Source organism: Miniopterus schreibersii (genome assembly GCF_964146895.1).
Source record: "Miniopterus schreibersii genome assembly, chromosome: 2".
Classification (NCBI taxonomy): Eukaryota; Metazoa; Chordata; class Mammalia; order Chiroptera; family Miniopteridae; genus Miniopterus; species Miniopterus schreibersii.
The window spans coordinates 103,998,238-104,020,635 of record NC_138102.1 but is presented as its reverse complement, the minus strand read 5'-3'; the positions used below and the strand labels follow the sequence as shown (position 1 = coordinate 104,020,635).

The window sequence follows — 22,398 nt, the reverse complement described above, 5'->3', positions numbered from 1 at the left end:
CCCTAGGGCATTTTCTCTCCTCCCCTCCCCTCTTCTTCCCTCCCCTCCTTCTCAGCTCCAGGGGCCCTTCTTTTGCTGCAACTTGTTTCCTGGGGCCATTGCTTCTACGGTTCACTTCTTCTAGCTCTGTGACTTTCTAAATAAACTTTCTCTTATAGTTTGAGCCTTGGCTCTGAATTCTTTCTTAGCCAGAACTCAAGTACTGAGGTTGCTGAACCAAGGTTAACACCTGGTGCCATTTTTCTGCTGCTAACTCAATATCATACTGGATTAGGGCTGGCTCTAATCCAACATAATCGGTTTCTTTATAAAAAGAGGAAGATTTGTACACAGACAAACAGAGGGAAGATGGCCATGTGAAGTCAGAGATAAAGCTTAGAGTGATGCTGCCACAAGCCAAGGAATGTCTGGGATTCCCAGAAACTGGAAGCAGCAAGGAAGGATCCTTCCTTGGAGGCTTTGTAAGGAACCTGGACCTACCAACACGTTGATTTTGCCTCCAGAACTATGAGAATAAATGTCTGTTGTTTTAAGCCACAGGTTGTGGTTACTTTGTTAGGGCAATCCTAGGAAGTAATACAGATTCAAGTCTGGCAAATGGCTTACTAAACAACTCTTTGTTGAAATGAATGGCAATTAAAACCCAAGTTAGAATATGAGTGAAGTGTTCTGCCTGTTTCTAGGATGTCTCATTGTCACCAGCTTAAAACTCTTGTTAATCATAAATGGAGAAAACATTTTCCTTTTTTTTCTCCCTAATGTTCTCAGAAATACAGATGAGTGGTAAATCATAAAATGGCTCCTTTGAGCACTAAAATGATATCAAAACACTCCACAAGAAATGCACATGCAAAGGATTCTTCAGATACTGAAAATAATGAAAAATATCAAAATTATAATAAATGATGCAAGTATTTAAAAATTTACTCTAAGAAAGATAGTAAATTACATAGAATTGTTTTTAAGAATATTTTTTCTATTTTTACCTTTTTATGATTATTGCAATAATGAGAGTAATTAATATAGAAAAATCATCTAATCATCTCTTCACCAAGCTAATTCTGACGGATGGCAAGGCAGACTTATAAACACTTCGCCAGCATTAGCTGCTGAACAAAAGGAAGCCTGTGAAAGTTGTGTCATCATCCTCATCTGCAAACAAGCCATTAAACCTCTCCCCTCCTGTCACCTGCATCCACACCTCATCCCCAAGCTTCAGCTGCAGTACAATGCCGCCGGAGGCCTGGTCCTCAGAACTCATGTAACCATCCTTCGTGTGCAGTATTTTTACCCCATTTTTGACCAGAGATACCTGCACATTCCTGGAGAAGACAGTGATGTGATAGGTGAAATAATAGACCCCAGCAATGTGGCAAGTGAATTTTCCAGTAGCTATATCGTAATGGTTGAATTCATTATACAAGATCCTATCAAATTTAATGGGTACGTCTGAAGAAGGAAACTTGCTCAGCACAGTGAGCCCCACGGTGAAAGCACTTTTTGGCAAGACTGGAATCTCACCAATTTTCCCTTTTTCTCCTCGATCCCCTTTCCAGCCCCTCAATCCCCGGACTCCTGGCTCACCCTGAGGCCCCAAGGGCCCTGCGTCTCCCTTGGGACCAGGCTTTCCAATGGGGCCTATGGGGCCCTGTAAACCAGTTGGGCCCATAGGCCCAGTGTTGCCCTTTTGCCCTTCTGGACCAAGGGGACCCACATCGCCTTTATCCCCCTTCTGCCCTTGAGGACCCGCCTCTCCTCTGAGGCCTTTCTGCCCCATGGGACCAACAAGCCCCTTTGGCCCATGTTTCCCTGGGGGTCCTCTGGAGCCTGGATCGCCTTTGATGCCTTTTGCTTCAACTTTTCCATCTGCCCCTGGGTAGAGAGAGAACCAAGGAAGAAATTATTTGTGGAACATTACCTTGTGAAAACAACTTTGGTTTTTCTACTATTGAGTATACAAGTGAGATAAAACAGTGTACAGGTTCAGCATATGCTCAGGGCTTGAAAATCCATCCACTCCTAAATTGTGTGTGCACATGCTCCCACATAAAACACTACTGAACTAGTGTCCGGGCTCTCATTAGAAAGTACAGCTCTTTACCATCTAAGGGTACTATTTGAGCACGAAGCAATACCGGTCCTTGAGGAAACACATCTTTGGAATAGAGAATAACAGCAAAGGGCAGATTAACTCAGGGTACTTTCAGTAAACGGACATCCAATTATGTGACGTCCCTAGAAAAGGTCCTCACAGGAGTGAACAATAGCTAGAGTCTTCAGTGTGTCATTCATTGCTCTCTACTGCCCAGCCCTGCCTGCCCACTGTGCCAACTACATCGCACTATTTGTCATTCTGCATAAAAGCTCGGTGCTTCCCGTTTCCTTCGCCTTGACTGGGGGGAGTCATGGTTATGAGCATGGACTCTGAAGTTAAACACAAGAAATCAATCCCCTCTCCCCACTTATGCACAGTGGGATGTTAGGCAAGTTGACTAGCCACTTACACTTGTTTCCTATTCTGTAATATTGGGATAATATTACTTCATTTATAGGCTGTTGTGTTGAGTCAATACATGAAAGGCACCTAGAACAACCTAGCACAAAGTGGATGTTATATATTAGCCATTATGACCATTCTCCATCCCCCTCAGTCATAATTGCCAAGGCTCCTCCCTTCCCTTCAGAGCCCAATTCAAGTGCCATCGTGTAGTGCTGCCAGAGGCACTGAGTCAAAATTCAGTGTCATTCCTCATCACTCATACACTAACTGAGACTTCAGCAAAGTATGGCCAACGGCCAAATCCAGCCCCCTGTCTGATTGTGTATGGCCCACAAGCTAAGAATTGTTTACATTTTTAAGTAGTCACAAATAAGATTCCACAATACATGAAAACTATATAAAATTCAGATTTCAGTTTTCATAGAGTTTCCCAGGAACACTTCCCCACTTATTTACGTAGGGTCTAGGGCTGCTTTTTGCTACAGTGGCAGAGATGAGTAGTTGTGACAGAGACCATATGGCCTGCAAAGCTGAAAATACTTATCTGGCCCTTTGCAGAAAAAGTTTGCTGATCTCTGCACTGAATTATGAGTTTCTGGAGAGCAAGAACTGTGTTACCTTTATTGTTGGATCATTCCCACAGCCTAGTAAAGTACTTGTCCTTGGTAAGAACTTCATAAGAGCATGTGTACAGATAATCGCAATTGTGTTTTTTCATGGGAGGAGCACTTGGTTAGAACTTAGCAGTAGGTAAATCAGTGATGGTTCAGAACTTGCAAGGTAGAATGGAACACAGCTTCTGACCTTGCTCTCCTTTCTCTCCATTCATTCCATCCTTTCCTGGACCACCAGGATGTCCTGGTTCTCCTAGTTGGAAAAGAAAAAAACAGACAAGAGTTGAAGTTCCAATTTTATTAGACATTGGTCTCAATCAGTGATGTAGACTGGAGAGTCCAGTGAGTGACCCCCAGCCCTGGCACACACACTCCCTACAGAAGTGCAGGTGGAGAGAGGCAGATGTGAGCGAGCAGCAAGGGTGCTGAGTTGAGTAAAAGTGAATTATAAAATGAATTGGGTGGACTTTCCAAGCCCCAGCTCCACGAAGGCAGGACAAGAAAGGAGCATGTGTACAGATAATCACAATTGTGTTTTTTCATGTGAGGAGAACTCAGGCCATGATAAAACATCTGAGGCATCCTGGCTGGTGTGGCTCAGTTGGCTGGAGCATTGTCCCATACACCAAAAGGTGACGGGTTCAATTCCTGGTCTGGGCACATGTGGGAGGCAACCAACTGATGTTTCTCTCTCTTTCTCCCTTCCTCTCTAAAAAACTTTTTAAAAAATGTCAGAAGCATTGGGTGGCTTTCTGTCCTTTTCTTTATTCCTTTTTTTTTAAATTGAAATTTTTATTTTTCAATTACAGTTTACATTTAGTATTATTTTGTATTAGTTTCAGGTGTACAGCAGAGTGGTTAGATAATCATATACTTTACAAAGTCTTCCCCTGATATCTCCAGTACCTACTCAACACCATACATGGTTTTTACAATATTATTGACTATATGCTGTACTTTACATCCCCATGAGTATTTTGTAATTACTAATTTGTACTTCTTAATTCCTTTAAGTTTTTTACCCTGTACCCCAACCCCAGTGTCCTCTGGCAACCATCAGTCTGTCTGTGTCAATAAGTATTTCAATTTTGTTCTTTTGTTTATTTTTGTTCTTTTGATTCCACATATAAATGAAATCATATGGTATTTGTCTTTCTCTGACTGACTTATTTCACTTAGCATAATACCCTCTAGTTTATCTGCCCCAAATAATAAAATTTTATTCTTTTGTATGAACTAGTAATATTCCATTGTATATATGTACCACAGCTTTTTTATCCACCAGTCTACTGATTGCCACTTGAGTTACTTCCATACCTTGGCTATTGTAAACAATGCTGTAATAAACATAGGGGTGCATATATTCTTTCAAATTAGCATTTTGGATTTCTTCAGATATGTATACTTAGAAGTGGAATAACTGGGTCGTAAGGCAGCACCATTTTTAAATTTTTGAAGATTCTCCATACTGTCTTCCACAGTGGCTGCACCAGTCTGCATTCCCACCAAGAGTGCAGGAGGGTTCCCTTTTCTCCATAACCTCGCCAGCACTTATTGTTTGTGGATTATTGATGGTAGCCATTCTGAGAGGTGTGAGATGATACCTTATTGTGGTTTTAATTTGCATTTCTCTGATGATTGGTGACATTGAGCATCTTTTCATATGTCTATTGGCCATCTATATGTCCTCTTTGGAGTAGCCTTTATTCAAGTCCTCTGCCTATTTTTTAATTAGATTGTTTGATTTTTTGGTGTTGAGTTGTATGAGTTCTTTATAATTTTGGATATTAACTCCTTATCAGATGTATCATTGGTGAATAACTTCCCCCATTCAGTAGGTTGATTTTATGTTTTGATTCCTTTGCTGTGCAAAAACTGTTTAGTTTGATGTAGTCCCATTTAGTTTTTTGTTTGCTTGTTTGTTTCCCTTGCCCAAGGAAGATATATCAGAAAAAAATATTTCTAAATGAAATGTCAGAGATTTTACTGCCTATGTTTCCTTCTGGAGTTTTCTGGTTTTGTGTCTTATGTTTAACTCTTCAATCCATTTTGAGTTTTTTCTTTTATATGATGTAAGAAGGTGGTTTAGTTTCATTTTTTTGCATGTATCTGTCCAATTTTCCCAACACCATTTATTGAAAGACTGTCTTTTTCCCATTGTATGTTCTTGCCTCCTTTATCAAATATTAATTGATCATAAGGTGTGGGTTTATATCTAAGCTCTCTATTCTGTTCCATTGATCTATTTGTCTGTATTTATGCCAGTCATGCTGTTTTGATCACTAAAGCCTTGTAGTATAGTTTTATCAGGTAGTGTGATACATCCAACTTTGTTCTTCTTTTTCAAGATTGCTGTGGTTATTTTGGACCTTTGTGATTCCATATACATTTTTGTATTATTTGTTTTAGTTTTGTAAAACATACCATTGATATTTTGATAGGAATTTTGTTGAATCTATAGATTTATTTGGGTAGTATAGACATTTTAATTATGTTAATTCTTCCTATCCATGAACATGGTATATGCCTCCATTTTTTATATCTTCTTCAATTTCTTTCTTCAGTATCCGAGTCCAGGTCTTTTATCTCCTTGGTAAAATTTATTCCTAGGTAATTTTTTGTGCAATTGAAAATGGGATTGTTGTCTTAGTTTCTCTTTCTGATAGTTCATCATTGGTGTATAAAAATACAATCAAATTCTGAATGTTTATTTTGTATATTGGTACTTCAGAAAATTTATTTATCAGCCCTAGTAGGGTGTTTTATATGTGTGTGTGTGTGTTTAATACTTACTATTCTCTTTATACAGTATGATATCATCTGCAAATAATGACAGTTTTATTTCTTCCTTTCCAATTTGGGTGCCTTTTTCTTCTTCTTTTTGTTTGATTGCTGTGGCTGGGATTTCCAGTACTATGTCGAATAAGAGGAGTGAAAGTGAACATCCCTATCTTGTTCCTGATCTTAAGGGAAACACTTTGAGTTTTTCCCCATTGAGTATGATGTTGGCTGTGGGTTTGTCATACATGGCCTTTATTATGTTGAGGTATGTTTCCTCTATTCCTACTTAGTTGAGAGTTTTATTATAAACTGGTGCTAAATTTTGTCAAATGCTCTTTCTGCACTTTTTGATATGATTATATGATTTTAATCCTTCATTTTATTTATGTGGCGTATCACGTTAATTGATTTGCAGGCATTGTGCCAACCTTGCATTGCAGGAATAAATCCTACTTGATCATGGTGTATGATCTTTTTAATGTATTGCTGGATTCAGTTTGCTAATATTTTGTGGAGGATTTTAGCATCTATGTTCATCAGGGATATTGGTCTACAATTTTCTTTCTTTGTATTGTCTTTGTATGGTTTTGGAATTAAGATAATGCTGCCCTTATAAGTGAGCTTGGAAGTCTTCACTCCTCTTGAAATTTTTTGGAATAATTTGAGAAGAAGAGTGTTAATTCTCTTTTGAATGTTTGGTAAAATTCACCTATGAAGGCATCCAGTTCAGGACTTTTGTTTGCTATGAGTTTTTTGGCCACTGCTTCAACTTCATTAGTTGTAATTAGTCTATTCAGGTTTTCTGATTCTTCCTGATTAAATTTTGGCAGATTGTATTTTTCTAGGAATTTATCCATTTCACCCAGGTTGTCCAATTTGTTGGCATACAGTTGTTCATAGTATTTTCTTACAATCCTTTGTATTTCTATGTTGTCAATTGTTACTTCTCTTTCATTTCTGATTTTATGAGTCCTCTTTTTTTCTTGATGAGTCTGGTTAAATGTTTATTAATCTTGTTTATTTTTCCAACAAACCAGCTCTTGGCATGGATCTTTGGTGTTGCTTTTTTAGACACTATTTCATTTATTTCTGCTCTGATCTTTATTATTTCCTTCCTTCTGCTCACTCTGGGCTTTTTTTTTTTTTTTTTTTTAAATAGTTCCTTTAGGTGTAAGATTAGATTGTTTATTTGAAGTTTTTTTTGTTTCTTGAAGTAGGCCTATAATGCTATGAATTTCCCTGTTAGGACTGCTTTTGCTGTGTCTCATAGATTTTTGTTATTGTGTTTTCATTTTCATTTGTCTCAAGGTATCTTTTGATTTCTTCCTTGATCTCATTGTTAACCCATTCATTGTTTAGTAACATGTTATTTAGCCTCCATGTATTTATGAGTTTTTCAGTTTTTTTCTTGTAGTTGTGGTCAGAGAAGATGCTCAATATCTTTTCAATCTGCTTAAATTTATTGAGACTTATTTTGTGTCCTAAATGTGGTCTTTCCTAGAAAATGTTTCATGTGCACTTGAAAAGAATGTATATTCTGCTGCTTTGGGATGAAATGCCCTGAAAATATCAATTAAATCCATCTGGTCTAGAGTGTCATTTAAGGCCTCTGTTTCCTTGTTGATTTTCTGTCTGGAAGATCTATCCATTGCTGTCAATGGGGTGTTCAAATCTCCTACTATAACTATATTACTGTCAGTCTTTCCCTTTACATTCGTCAAGATTTACTTTATATATTCAGGTGTTTCTATGTTGAATGCATAAATGTTTACAAGGGTGTTATCTTCTTGTTGGACTGATCTCTTTATCATTATGTAATGTCCTCCTTTGTATCTAATTATAGCCTTTGTTTTAAAGTCTATTTTGTCTGATATAAGTATTGCTACCCCATCTTTTTTTCTTGTTTTTATTTCTATGATATTTTTTCTATTCCTTTAATTTTTCGTCTTTGTTTTTTCCATTGTGAGCTGGGTCTCTTTTAGACAGTATATATACAGGTCTTGTTTTCTTATCCATTCAGCTACCCTATGTCTTGATTGAAGCATTTAAGCCATTTACATTTAAAATGATTATTGATAGGTGTGCATTTATTGCCATTTGAGTCTTACTAATAATATTCCTCTATTTTTTCTTTCTTCTTCTTAAAGAAGTCTCTTTAACATTTCTTGTAATACTGGTTTTTGTACTAATGAACTTCTTTAGCTTTTTCTTGTCTAGGAAGCTTTTTTTTTTTTTTTTTAAATCCTTGTCTGAGGATATGATTTATTGATTTTTAGAGAGAGGACGGGAGGGAGAGAGAATGAGAAACACCAATCAGTTGCCTTCTATACCAGCTGGGCCAGGGACTGAATCCAAAACCTAGGTATGTGCCCAGACTGGGATTGAACCCACAACCATTTTGGTGTATGGAATGATGCTCTAGCCAACTGAGCCACTTGGCCGGGGCCTGGGAAGCTCTTTATTTTTTATTCAATTTTAAGTGATAGCCTTGCTAGATAGAGTAGTCTGGATTGTAGGTCTTTGTTTTTCATCACTTTGAATATTTTGTGTCAATTCCTTATGTTCTGAAATGTTTCTGTTGAGAAATCAACTGGCAGTTTTATGGGGGCTTCTTTGTAGGTAACTGTCTTTCTTTTGCTGCTTTTAAGATTCTCTCTTTGTCTTTAACCTTTGCCACTTTAATCATGATGTGTCTTGGTATGGACCTCTTTGGGTTCATCTTGTTTGGGATACTCTGTGCTTCTTGGACTTGTATGTCTATATCCTTTTCCAGATTAGGAACATTTTCAGTCATTATTTATTCAAATAAGTTCAAATCTCTTGCTCTTTCTCTCTCTCTTCTCCTTCTAATACTGCTATGATGCAAATGTTGTTACACTTCATGTCGATATGTTCCTTAAACTATCATCATTTTTTTAAATTCTTTTTTCTTTTTGATGTTTACAGTTAAGATGAGGTTCGCCTTAATAAATGTAAATGTAAATTCATATGCCCTAAGTGTTAATAATTTCTAGGTTTTTAAAGACTTCTTTTCAGATCTGACTACTTCATCATTGATTTTCCCTAGTAATGTACAGTTGAATAGTTCACATGAAGAATAGAAATGACAGCTCTGCTATTTTCATGTGAGTCACTTGTATTATCAAGTCCACTATCAACCTTCAGTTTCTTAGCAGGAGTAATTTAAGCACCCATCTGTTTGTGATAGCTTGAAAATCCCCTGCCCAGGGCACACATAACTGCAATACACCACAGGCAATCGATGACTGAAGGAGGGCTCCCACTCTTCCCACAGGACAATTTCAGTCTTCAAATGACACATGTCCATCTGAAAATGGACTAAGTGAGGCCACCCATGCCAATGCATATACAGGCATCCCTCAGAGATTTTGCAGGTTCAGTTCCAGACCATTGCAATAAAGTGAGTATTACAATAAAGCAAGGCGTAGTTTTGCTGGCGAAGGGTCTTGCTTTCAATTTGTAGAAAACACCTCTGTGAAGCACAATAAAGCACAGCACAATAAAATGAAGTATGCCTGCATTAAATATTTTAAAAGCTCATTTTTTTTTTCTTCACTGAAATTCATCTTTTAAAATGTTAGTAGAATTTTTGATGTTTTCTTCCTGAACCCAGATGAATCATTCTGCTAACGGTCAAACTGGGGCTAAAGAACCCCATTCAAAAACCAAGCCTAATGGTTGGTGTTATGAAAACCACTCTCACATCCTGGTTTTTGCAAATCTACTTTCTTGAGGCTGGATCCTGTCCCCAAATCCCCAAGCCCTGGGGCAGGTCCCAGCACATGGCATGGATCTCTGAATAACAGCAATGTGGCTTCAGGTTACTGTTCATTTTTCTATTCTCTGTCACTATGAGTCACCTGCCTTACAGCATGGCAAGGCATCAACTCCCACCTGCACTGCAGCTGGGTGTTCTCTGCCAAAAACTTAGCAATTGGGTCTCTCTATAGGCCCATGTGCCAAAGATCTGTCATACCTGTTGCCTGAGGCAGGAAGATCTATGACATTATCTACTCCTGATGATATAATAGCAAAGATAATGGCTACCAACAGGTTCCCCCCACTAGATGAGAAAGTCCAAGAGGACGGAGCTCCTGTCAGTCTTGTCCTGTGCTGTACCCCAGCATTTACCCAGGATCCAGTGTGGAGCAGGCTTTCAATAAGTGTTTGCTGAGCAGTGGGTGAGTGAGTGAGTAGGTGATGACCACACAGGTGATGGACAAATGAATGAGGTAAAAGGAATGGAGGAATAAATGGAACAGCAGCTAAAGGCCAAGAGGTGGTAAGTACCTGCATTCCCTTTGTCACCCTTTGCTCCATCTCGTCCATCCCTTCCAGGCAAACCATTGTGACCAGGATTCCCAGGGACACCAGGGTGCCCTTGCCTGCACGTGTCCTGTGAGTTCACGTTCTCTATGCAGACTTCGGTGGCAAGCAGGAGCCACCAGACCCTCATGGTTCAGATGACAGAGCTGAACTGAAAGAGGGAAACACAGACCAAAAGGAGAAACCTTTGTCTCTGGGACCATAACACAGCCTCTGTTCCTTGCCATTGGCAATGGACCCACCCCTGGTGAGACCTGGACAGAATGGTCAGAGTGGGTCAGGGTAGAAGCTGGTAGCAGACCAAGATGCTTACAACCAGAAGGACATTGTCCTTTGAAGTGACACATGTGATTGGGACCACTTTTAATGGTGAGCAATCAAAGAGAAAGCCAGGTTCCAAGTAAGACACTTCCATTTACCATTTCACTTTGGGCGAACCACTTTCGGAGCCACAGGAGATATTAACGCTTACTTGTCTCACAGAGCTGCTATAAAAACCCAGTTTGATCACCATGTGCATGAAAGCACATTATAAATAATAAAGCAAAGATAGAATTAGCAATGGACCCAGCAACTCCACCTGTGGGTATATAGGCAAAAGAATTGAAAGCAGGGTCTCCAACAGATAGTTCTACACCCATGTTCATAGTAGCATTACTCACAATAGTCAGAAGGCGAAAATAACCCAAGTGTCTACTGACAGATAAATGTATAAACAAAATATGGTATATCCATACAGTGGAATATTATTTAGCCTTGAAGAGGAAGGAAATTCTGACCCATGCTGCTACATGGATGAACCCTGAAAACATTATGCTAAGTTACACAACAATGTCAATAAACTTAATGCCACTGAACTGTACACTTAAAAGTGATTAAAATGGCAAGTTTTATGTGTACTTAATCACAATAAAAATTAAATTTATTTTAAAAATATTAAAGTGTTCCAAGTAGTTCTACTCCGATGAGATGTATTCTTTGAGTTAAGGGCTGTTTCTGTAGGGGACCACTGTGAAAAAGAGCACACGCGCGCACACTGGGGCACACAGTTTGAGAAGTACACTTTCACATCGCCCTTCCAAGTTACTGATTTGCTTTCCAACCTCATCAGAAGCTAAGACAGTGCTGGTTGGTGAGGCGGGGGCTGAGATCTGAAGGAATGTTCTAGACAAAGAGAACAACACAAGCAAGACCCTGCAGTAATGTGAACACTTGGGTTGGGCAGGACCTACCTGACCAGGTCAATCTCCCTACGGCACCATGGTAGGGGGGTTGCATTTGTTTACATAATTGTGTAAAGAAAAACCTGGCTCCCCATCTGCCTGTATTTTCCTCATTCTTGTATTCCCAGTACTGATTGTTAAGCCTGGGACAGTAGGATGAGTAAATATGTGTTGAGTGGAATGAATGTATCACGGTAAATATCTAGATTTTGAAATAATAACCTAAGGCTAGTGCAACTGGTCAGAAGCCAGAACCTCTGCTGAAGGCAAGGGAAGTCTGCACAGCCCTTTAGAAAGCTAAAGAGAAGTGACATACGTATCTGAGACACAGTAATCTCATCCCAAAATTATTCTCAATAACCCAAAGTTTGTGTGTGGAAGATATTAACCCCAGCATCATCTGTAACAGTGAAAAATTGCATACTACACAATATGTGACAATAAGCGGGTTAGAAAGTAGAATATTATGTAACCACTGAAATGATTATGAAGGTCACGTAGAAATATGTAAAAGATATATGCTGGGTTGAGCTGAATTTTTTTAAAAGTAGACTAAAATGCCATGCGCATTAAGATGCACCTATGCAATTATATATGCATCTTGACAAAAGCTAGAAGCAAATAGACCCAATTGAACATGGCAGCTTTGGAATGCTGGGATTATGGGGTTTTTTCCTTTTGAAAAAATGCTTTTGTTAGTGTCTATAAATACACACACGCACACACACAAACACACCAGATAGACTCTGCCACGCAAAAAATTACATTGCCATCCTATGGAAGGCTCTAAATGTCACAGAGCTTGAGGCAAATAGAATATTTTTGGAAAAGAAAATACAGATGTTTCCCTTTGAAGCCAGGAACATGTGCCATTTCAGGAAATTGAGTTGAGTTTTCTTGGAGCCAAATTCCATAAATAATCTACATCAGCCTCTTTTGTTTAACTCAGAAGTGACTGGCAGTAGTCAAATCTAAATTGCACAGACGAACCTCTGTTAAGGGGTCTGTATTTTTTCCTTTTTAGTTTTTTCAAAATGTGTTACAATTGTGCCAATAATTAAAGGCTTAAGATAAAAAAGGTGTCAAGTTGTGATAAACTCTATTTTGCTCTCCAGCCAAAGAAGAGCTAAGGTAAAAGCAAATATTTATTCTTCTCAAAATCTTTCATTAGTTTTTTACATACAGGGTGTCCCAAAAAATGTACACATACTTTAACAGGTGTTAACTCAATTTGAAAATGAAATGTATTTTAATAAACACTGCCTTTGTAATTATCCGAAGTGTGTGTATACATTTTTGAGGACGCCCTATACTTGATTTAGGCAGAGATTGTAGCCAGCTTGCCTGTCCCTCACGCCCAGCCCGTAGGCAACCTTCAGCAATTGGTTTTGAATAATTAAATATACATGGCTCCCAAATAAGCAGTGAAGTGAGTCATGACACTCCTTCTAATAAGACAACATAGAAGAAGGACAGGAAAGTTTTCACAAGGCATGTGGTAGAATTTGTATTAATGTATTACTTTAAAAACAAAACAATTACATTTGTGCTCTCGCAAAGCCAGGGCTTGGATCCTGTTTCATGAGTTCGACCAGTTCCTACACTTGACTTTTATTGCCTGCTGTCTCCCGAAGTGCACTAGAGCTAGGCCCACCCGCCAAGCCCCACCTCTCCCCCCTCCCTTCCCTGTCTTTCTCCTCTCACCCGGGTCACTGCCCCCTCCACCCCGCTGGCTGTTCACACTGCAGCTAGACTAAGGGTCTCTTATCAAGCACCAAACGAGATTATAGCTTTTAGAAGATGGTGGTGGCATCTTTCCACTTTCTTATTTCCAGTGCTTCAGGTGAATATTTGAATGATTGAATGAATAAATGAATGAGTGGAAGGAAGGAAGGAAGGAAGGAAGGAAGGAAGGAAGGAAGGAAGGAAGGAAGGAAGGAAGGGAGGGAGGCAGGGAGGGAGGGGGAAGGGAGAGAGGGAGGGGGGAGGGAGGGAGGGAGGCTGGTTGTCCCAGTTCTAACTGTGGCTCATCACCTGGGGAGGTGACTGACTATGAAATCTACCCTGGTCAATGCTTCTGGTGAGGATTGCTAGTTTCTCCAACACCCCTTCTCACCTTCCTACATGGTAACAGAAATTTTAGCTGGCTTGTGGTCTGCCCACAATAAAATACATTTCCCAGCCTCCCTTGCAGCCTGGATATTACTATGAAACTAGATTTTGGCCAGTGAGAAGTGAGCGAAAGGAATGTATGCAACTTTGGGGCCTTAAATGGAGAGGGTGTATTCTCCCCTGCCCCTCGCCTTCCTGCGGCTGAAGTGTACATGGGGAGCCATCCTGGACCCCTCAGAGGAAAGCAACACTTTGGAGATAGAAAAATCCTGGTCTCTGATGACGCCACAGACTGGACCTGTCCCACTAGTCCATCTATGACATGAGAGAGAAATATACTATCAACTCAACTAAGCTACCATTATGTGGGGTCTTTCATACACAGCTAAGCCTACATCTCCCCCCACGCAAGGCTTCTGCTGTGGGAGGTGTGGTCACTCATCCTCGGGAAGCTGCTGCGATCGCATAACCTGGCCTGCTGAGGCTGTCAGGGGCGCAGGGACTCAGACTGCAAATGATTCTCAAGTTACTGTTCCTTTGTCCCAAATAAAATAGGTTCTTACTTAGTTAACTTCTTATTTCTGGGTTGTTTCTTCTATGCTTGACCTATATTTCTCCTTCACTACAGAATTTCATGATAAAAGGTTACTCAATTCCCGAAGGATATGATGCCCCTAGTTCGTGGCAGAGGTTAAGGGTTTCCGTTCTTTAAGACTCTTACTTCCCCAATAGTAAGATTTTTATTTTATTTTATTTTTGTTAATCCACACCTGAGGATATTTTTTACATTGATATTTTTAGAGAGAGTGGAAGAGAGGGGGTGAGAGAGAAACATCGATGTGAGAGACACATGGATTGGTTGCCTCCTGCATCTCCCCGACCAGGGCCAGGGATCGAGCCTGCAACTGAGGTATGTGCCCTTGACCCGACTCAAACCCGTGACCCTTCAGTCCGTGGGCCTGATGCTCTAACCACCGAGACAAACCAGCTAGAATCCCCTAATACTGAGATTTCATAAAGAACGGCCAGAACTGTGCTGAGCAATCTGAATGGTTTCCAAACCTCTGAGCCTCTGCTTCTTCGTGCAGGGGATGAGCTCATCCCCAACATCCCTCCAGAGCTGACAGTTTAAGAATCTAAAAATGTCTGAATTGCCTTCATTGAATACATTTTCCTCCATGCACTCTATACATTATATACTTTAGGTATTCCTTTTTCAACATATGCTGAAGGGCTTTTTTTAAAAAAAACTAGTGTAAATTAATATAGCCATAAATATAAAAGCATACACATTAAAATTTGTGCAAAATAATCTGAGCTTCCCTAGAAAGTTCTAGAAAGATCTGCTCATTTTGTGGTTGTTCTAAGGTTTCATGCCTCCTTCCAGCCAATGTGCAGAGTTCTGGCAGAAGAATTTCAAAATCTGCTTTTATCTCCTAGTTAGCCCCTCCCTCACAAATGAAGTTTGGAACAGGCTTACTCCTTTCCTACCCACAACTCTGCAGACATCTGCCTTTTTACTTTGCAAATAATTGAGCAGGACTGTCACACACTAATAATAAAAGAACCATTTTTAGGACTCTGGTGCCTTAAACTGAATTTAAAGAAATAGTTTCCTAATGCACTTACCTGCCCCCGAGGGCTGCAGGCTGCAGGTGCTGCCAAACCAAGGACTCAAAGGCAAACTAAATAAAATCACGCCTTCCTGACACATAATTCCCTGGTGGGAATATCTGCAAAACAGCAGGAAGGGGCGGGAACAGAGAGGCACAAATGTCTCGGAAGAGCGTCAAAACTGCAGCCACCCTTGAGCCAGGTAGCATCCTCCACCAGCCCACTGAGCTTAGGAAGCTTAGCTCCCTCTTCCCGCCCCTTCTAGTGAAACGAGAGAAAGCGAGGTCTCGTTCACGTGGAGGCTGGGGGAGGTCCCCCGGCAGGCGGCAGGCGGCAGGCGGCTTTCCGTGAAGTGATGTCCTTGCCTTTGCTTGAGCAGACGTTCTGCTGACCTGGGGTCAGTTTCTGGGGCAGGAGAAGAAAACCGAAAACACCAGGCCTGGGCCTGTCGGGAATCCAGACCCTTGGAGCTGACACCACTTAACTAGGTCTTTCAAACTTCTGTGTAATTCCTTTAATTTTAGGCATTTTAGTACATAAGGGTTTAATGCCTATCGCCTTCTCTCTCTCTCTCTCCCTCTCTCTCTCTCTCTCACACACACACACACACACCCCTGCCTACCTGCCTCTGAGAAAAACATGGTGAAACTTTTCAATGCTGTGTAACACTGAATTCTTCCCTCTTTCCAATCAGTGTCTATAACAGCAACCTCTAACTTAAAAATGGCACCTGGAGGACAAATGTACCCAACACTGCTTCTCAGAGGTGCTGAGAACCGAGTTGGGGTGCGGGGTATGCGGGTGTAGGGCAAGTCCCACTTAGACTGAGGTAAACCTCCCCTCCTCTCACCACGCCTCAGTTTTCTCATCTATGCAGTGGGCATAACAATGCATAGGTCCCAGGGCAGTGGTGGGAATGAATCAGGTCAGCAAATGAAGTCCGTTTCTCCTCCACCCCCCATAGTTGCCTTGTCCTCTTGATCCCCGAATCCCCTCAGGTACCTTTAGTCCTTTCTCTGCGGGACAACAGCAGCCTTTACCCGGCTGACAACCCCCTGACACGCCCCCCCCCCCCCCCCCCCCCGTTTTCGCTGTCCCTCCCCACCCCCACCCCCACCCCCACCCCCACCCCCACCGCCACTTCCCCGCCCCAGGCCTCTTCCCCTCTCTGCCTGTGCATCCTTCCGGGGGTTCCTCCTGCGCCTGCTGTCTGGCTCAGCCCCACTCCCGCGGTTTAACTCTGCAACTGGCGGTGCCTCATCCAATCTCCATTGCCCTGGCCTCCCGTCTGGGCTTCACTCTGTTCATCTGACCACTGGACAGACATGTCAGGAACCCAAACACAGAACCCCTACCCCTCCATGCAGTATTTTCTTTATCTGTTTATGGCACTAGCACCCACAGGTCACCACAAGGCAGAACTTGGAAACCGCCATCTCCTCCCAACATCCGGTGGCTGAGACCTGCTGTCACCGCTGAGCGTCCTTCACATCCAGCCTCCTCTCCTTCCCCATGGTCTCTTCGCTGGATACTAAATCGCCCTCTTGCCTCTGGTTTCCAATCCACCCTTTTCTCTGCCGCTGGAATGAGCTCCCAAACAAATCTGGCCACAACATTCTTTGCCTTAAAGTCTTTGCCTACAGAATGGAATCCCAGTGCCTCACCGTGGTCCACAGGTTTTTTGTGACCCAGCTTCCAACACTTCGTTCTTACACAGCTTGTATCACACCTGGCCTTGCTGTGTTGGGTTAACCCCCAGGGTCCCACAGGGCCCTGGCCTTCTGTGTGCTGCCTTCCTACCCTGCTACCAGAGGAAGGGGCTCCGTCTCCTGAAGTCCTTTCCTAACTTGTACACTCTCCTCCTGTGACACAGTTCACACTCAGTTTTAACTGTACTTTGTGTTTGTCTTCCCTTTTTGACCATAAGCTCCTATGGAGGATTCATACATTTCAACTGGTCCTTCCAGGGCACAGGGTAGGTGGCTCAACTCTCATCTCCCCACAACTCTTCCAGAAGTGGCCACAGCCCCCTATTTTTACTCCTGCCTATAGTACCACCTTGAGTCCCTGGGAGCCAACCTTTGAGAGGCAGACTTTGGTTCCCAGTGCTTTCACCCTCCCCCGTTCCAATCCCCCCACGGCTAAGTTAAACCTCCTTTCAGTCCAGCCCCAGGAGGGGAAACCAGTTTGGGAAGTAGGTGGTTATTAGAGTAAACAAACAAAAAGTGGAAACTAGCTGCCCGGCAACCTTTATAGGAATCCTTTTCTGATTACAGTCACAGCAAACAATGGGCTATTTACTCGCTCTGCTGAGCTGTAAGGGAAAGGAGGAAATTGTTATCTACCCCACCCCAGCGGGTAAGCAGGCTTAGCGCCACGAGCAGATCTCCCGGGAAGGGGCCTGGCTTTCCTTGGCCAGCAGCAAGGAAATGAAAGGCACACACAGGCTCCTTCTGTTGTCTGCCTTCCCCCACCAGTGCAAAAGCTGCTGCTACAAAGTAGGACTTCCCATTTGGGGTTTTGGCTTTATTGGTGTTATTCCAACGTTTGGTGACTTTTCCCAAGTCAAGTAGCCCCTAATTGCTTCCCTCAGAGCCTTCTTTCTCATACCTGCCCAGTGGTTTGACCCAGCTCATCAATGGACAAATTATTACTGAAGTCTATTGACTTCCAGGCAGGAAGTAAGCTGTGAATCCCACAAACACCCGTGACACTCTCTCTCCATTAAAAAAAAAAAAAAATCTTATTCTAACACTCAAATGCATTACTAGAACCAGTTTGGCAAATTAAGTTTAATATACAGATACAAAACAACAAATATAGATTCACAGCATTTACAAGAAATTATTCAAATAACATTGTAAATATATATATATAAATTTTTACAAAAACTTCATTCAACAAAAATACATATCAAGTTACAGCAATCTTGTTCAACATCTTTCAGAGGTCAACAGCCAAGTCATCAGCTTGGAAGCTGTCACAACTTATACGGATACACCATCTTGACACTGATGAGTTAAAAAGAAAAGGTTACCCACAGCGTTGCAAAGTAGGTAGGTAAGTCAAACATGAATGATGTGAATACTTACAAAAATGACCAATTATGAAATCACAGAATCAAGTTAAGTATTTTCTAAATACAAATGTTGATGCCCATGGAATAATTATAAGCAATATTGTTACATGTACTGTTGCTAAGTATATTTGCATCAAATATTTAAACTTTTGGGTTTTTCAACATCAGACAGTTTTGTTTTGTTTTTCCCCAAATCTTTTAAATTCTACTTTACCACATCCATCCTGAGAGCAGCATTAGCCAAGTTGAATTTTAACAAGGAGAACAATCTGTAGGATAAGCTTATTACAGGCACAATTGTTTTTGTGCGGTTTAACCTCGTTGTTTTGTGTCCTGTAGCCTTGAAAGGACATTTATTCACGCTTGCTGGCACTGTCCTGGGAGAGACACATCTGTTTCTCTCGTCAGCAATTTCCCCCCAAACTCCAGGTAATCAGGCTGTTCTCTGGCTAAGTAAGTTGATTTTATTGGGGAGTATCAGCAATTTGGGCACATAAAGACTTCCAACTGATAAAATACAGCACCACCTGGATTTTACAAATGATTTCTACTGTGAACCAAATTTTCAATTAAGTGCACTTCTGCTCTGTCTAGAAAACAGCACTGTCTGTTGGAGGGGGATTTTCTGAACAGGCACGGAGTTAGTCTTCATCTAGATCAGGTATACAAAGACACAACAAAATTCAGAAATAGTGGGGAGATGGAAGTGAAATGTTTTAAACTACAAAATCAGATCTGACCAGAGGACAAATAGATCAGATCTACTCAAAACAAACTATGCAGATGGTCTCATCAAAGCTCTGGGCAGCTGCTGCCACTCCTTTTCCAGTTTGCAGGCCAAAGACAAAGAATGCTGCTTCTCCAGGACTTTATAAATATTCTACTCTATGGCAGCTTATAGCACTGCGAGGCTGCCCTGTGCCTTAGGTCTGATCTACACTGAGAAGGTTGCTCTTGACTCAAGGCCACGGCAACTGTCTTTCAAAACGGTTGGCAAATTCTCAAATATGAATAATAGTATTAGTGAAATTCATCAAAATTCTCTATCATCTTTTTTCTTTTGGTCCACCATATTACGCAATGTAGGGTAAAAAGAGAGAAGACAGAGAAAGCGAGATACCCAAAGAAAGTCATACATAATCTGTATAGAAGGCTCTTTATTTTTCTCTCTACTTTCTGAGTGGAACAAGAAAGAAGTTTGGCAAACCAGAATCAGAATGCTTGAGCCATCTGTTCTTTATAGAACTCAGGCATTTGGTAAAACCACCGAAACTGGACATACAGACTTAAAGAAGTCAAAGGACATTCTATCATTTTAAATCTATTTTAGCAGTTTTCAAAATCACCAGGATCCACCCAGAACTCGTATTTGACCAGGTGATTCTCACACAGTACAGAGCTGACAGGGCAGCCTGGGGGCCCTAAGGGCTCTGGCATCCGAGCTTCCTGCTCCTGTTGGGACCCCACTGAGCAAGAGGTGGGGACCAAAGTTAGGGCTCAGCTGGGAAATAAATCAGGACTCATCTCAGAACTTAAAGTATTTCTTCATTGCTCATTAATAAATATTAGTAAATGGAAGCCTTCTGAGTTGTTCTTTACTTGCTGAATCCTCACTAAAAATATAACCTAAGCAAATTGTTTCCTTAACATAATTCTCTTGTATTAAAAAAAAAAAAAAAGAAACACAACCAATTGTTCAAAACTGCTGTATATACAAACAACTCTATTAGCACAGAGACCCCTACAGTTATTGCTGAGGGGTCCACAAAAAGCATATTTAGCATAGTTTATAAAATGTATCATTTTTGTTAGCAAAAATGTCAGTTACATAAACGCAACTAAATTGAGATGTCTATTCAAAATTGAAACACACATGCATGTGCACATGCAGTTACAGCACATCCTGAGAAACCTCCTCACAGAAACAGCCTCTATCCTGGGACACTCACTAGAAGGTTTACAAAAACGGCCCAGGGACACTGGCCTGGAGCAGCATGGCCTTCCAGCAACACTGCCTGGAAGTGGGCACATGGAGGTGCTCAAGAACAGGGACGATTTCCTGACAAACGTTTACATGCTGCTGCTCTAAGCCTTCCTGGAGAGGCCCAGGATGGTGTCTTCTTGTTGTAGGATGTGACTTCCTTCAGGAACAGTTCTGGGCATGGGAGAGGGTGAGGGAGGGGATGAACTACACACCCAGAGACTCAGATTACACCTCTGTGTTTGACAGTACAGGTCTGTTTATTCTCAAGCATGGGTCTAGTAGAAAAAAGAACTTTCTGAGAGTAGCATACAAAAAAGAAGATTTTCAAATAGAAAACCACAAATTGTGTCATACAATCCCTGCCCCCTGGTCCAGTGCACTAAGTCCATTACAATGGCCTCTCTCTTTAGAGTCTGTCTTCTCCAACACATTGGAGAAAAGTTATTTTCATCAAAATGTACAACATAGACAAAGACTAGGAGAAAACTGTTGATAGGTATCAGCCCATGTGGCCCTCGTTACAAAAAGACTGCTATCTCGAGTCTAAATATATTTTGTTAAGGTTTCTTTTATAAAGAGGGAAGCCTCAGAAACCACTTGACATGCTAATAATGGCACAGTTAGCACTACTGTTTGGGTTAATGCAACCAAGTGAGCTACGCATGCCAGCAACTAGACTACTGTGAAGCTCATGCTTTCTCAGGGGGATGTCAAAGTCATCTAACTTAATTGGTGCCGGGGCCACGAACAACTGGTGGAATGAGAATGCCTTTCAATCAGTGCATCTGCATATTCCCTTGATCATAAAACTAAAGTAAATGGGTTTTATAGGTTTTATATTGCAAACAGATATTTCTGAATAGAACTTTTAGGTTATGACTTGCCAGTAGACACGGTTTCTGCTCATGGGGTTCCACACTGCCTGTGGGCAGGAGAGCATCTGACTTGAGAAGGACTGATCTAGCCCGCCGCAGGATGCCCCTGCCTCCCTCCCTGGGAAGCGGCCTTATACTTAGGAGGCTGAAGTCGCTCTGCATTGCAGAGCTCCCTGTGAGAGGCTCATCCTGCTTGTCCCTCCAGCTTGGCAAGATGAAGCCTGCTAACTACCATTTGGCAACTGTGTGGATTCAGATGACACCAGGTAACACGTCTGCACCAAGTCCCCTAATACTATGGAAAAGAGGAACAGCTTACCCGTGCCAGTGACGGGCAGTACGGTCCCAACCCCAGGACGACCATTCCCTTCAAATCAAATGCAAACATGCCAAGCCATCTTGCCCTTCCTCGCAGCACTTGGGCCTGGGCTGTAGCACCAGCACTCGTCATCAGCGAGGCTGGCAGGGTCACTGCCCAGCACTCACTTTAGAGCATATCACCAGTTTCTTGGTCTCGGCCACCTCAGCACAGGTCACAGAAGGTTCCTGTATACATGGAAGCATCATCACCTTCTCCCTGTTCCAAGGAGGCAGCTGGTCTCTGGGACTGAGGGGAGCCCAAGTCCTTCTCATCTTTCTGCATCCCCAAAAGCAGTTCCAGCACTGGGTACAACAGACCGTCCGTCCTTGGGTTGAGCACAGAAGGAACAATAAGGTCCTTTTCACGGCCACCTCAGTGGACATGCGGCCCTCCCGCCTTCATTTCTTGAAGGGGGTGAGTTTATGGAAGGTGTGCCAGAACAGCGACGGCTTCCGCTTGGGTTCTGCCAGGGAGAAGACCTGCTGCTGAGGGACGCTGGTGGGCACGGTGACATGGCGCTGGTGGATGGGATGCAAGCTCTGGTGTGGCGGGGCCACGGGGCATCCGCTGTAGCCTAACTCAAGAGAGAAGGAAGATGACAGAGGGACTGAGGGTCACTTTAACCGAAAAAGAAAAAACAATGCCAAGATTGAAGCTCTTAGCTGATTCTCAATTCACATTAACTGAAACTACATCTGACAGCTATCGTAACACGTTTCGTCCATACTGTGTCCAGTGTGGATGTGACATAGATTATCTCACTGAATCCTCAAAAAGATCCTCCCAGGAAGATACCATTATAGCAATGTGACGAAGAACACTGAAACCAGAGAGGTTATGTAAATGACCCATGGTCACACAGCATTAGAGCTGGACTGCTATTTGGGATGAGAAGCAATAACATACCG

General features: G+C 41.9%; 2 protein-coding genes across 6 annotated transcripts in view; both read right to left on the bottom strand.

Annotated features, from left to right (window-relative positions):
- Nucleotides 1-900: 900 nt before the first annotated feature.
- LOC308552823 (complement C1q and tumor necrosis factor-related protein 9A) lies at nucleotides 901-15,284 on the bottom strand. The gene is made up of 4 exons (XM_081128208.1): nucleotides 15,207-15,284; nucleotides 10,207-10,393; nucleotides 3,305-3,367; nucleotides 901-1,872 (listed from the first exon to the last, which is right to left on the bottom strand). Exons 2-4 carry the CDS (start codon nucleotides 10,370-10,372, stop codon nucleotides 1,103-1,105), a joined length of 999 nt encoding a protein of 332 aa, XP_080984334.1. The 5' UTR covers nucleotides 10,373-10,393; nucleotides 15,207-15,284; the 3' UTR covers nucleotides 901-1,102.
- Nucleotides 15,285-20,479: 5,195 nt separating this feature from the next.
- SPATA13 (spermatogenesis associated 13) overlaps nucleotides 20,480-22,398 on the bottom strand; it is a 310,734-nt gene continuing 308,815 nt past the window's right edge. For all 5 annotated transcript variants that reach the window (XM_081130574.1, XM_081130575.1, XM_081130572.1 and 2 more), the window contains one exon: nucleotides 20,480-22,064. In XM_081130574.1, the coding sequence (XP_080986700.1) occupies nucleotides 21,889-22,064 (176 nt within the window). In that variant the 3' untranslated portion in view covers nucleotides 20,480-21,888. The remainder of the gene's footprint in view (nucleotides 22,065-22,398) is intronic.

What these genes read in the sequence shown, in the direction of transcription:
- LOC308552823 (XM_081128208.1), bottom strand. Translation starts at nt 10,372, where the DNA reads ATGAGGGTCTGGTGGCTCCTGCTTGCCACCGAAGTCTGCATAGAGAAC. An exon ending in GGGTGACAAAGGGAATGCAG is followed by an intron (nt 3,368 to 10,206) that starts GTACTTACCACC and finishes TTTTCCAACTAG; the next exon opens with GAGAACCAGGACATCCTGGT. An exon ending in TGGAGAGAAAGGAGAGCAAG is followed by an intron (nt 1,873 to 3,304) that starts GTCAGAAGCTGT and finishes CTCTCTACCCAG; the next exon opens with GGGCAGATGGAAAAGTTGAA.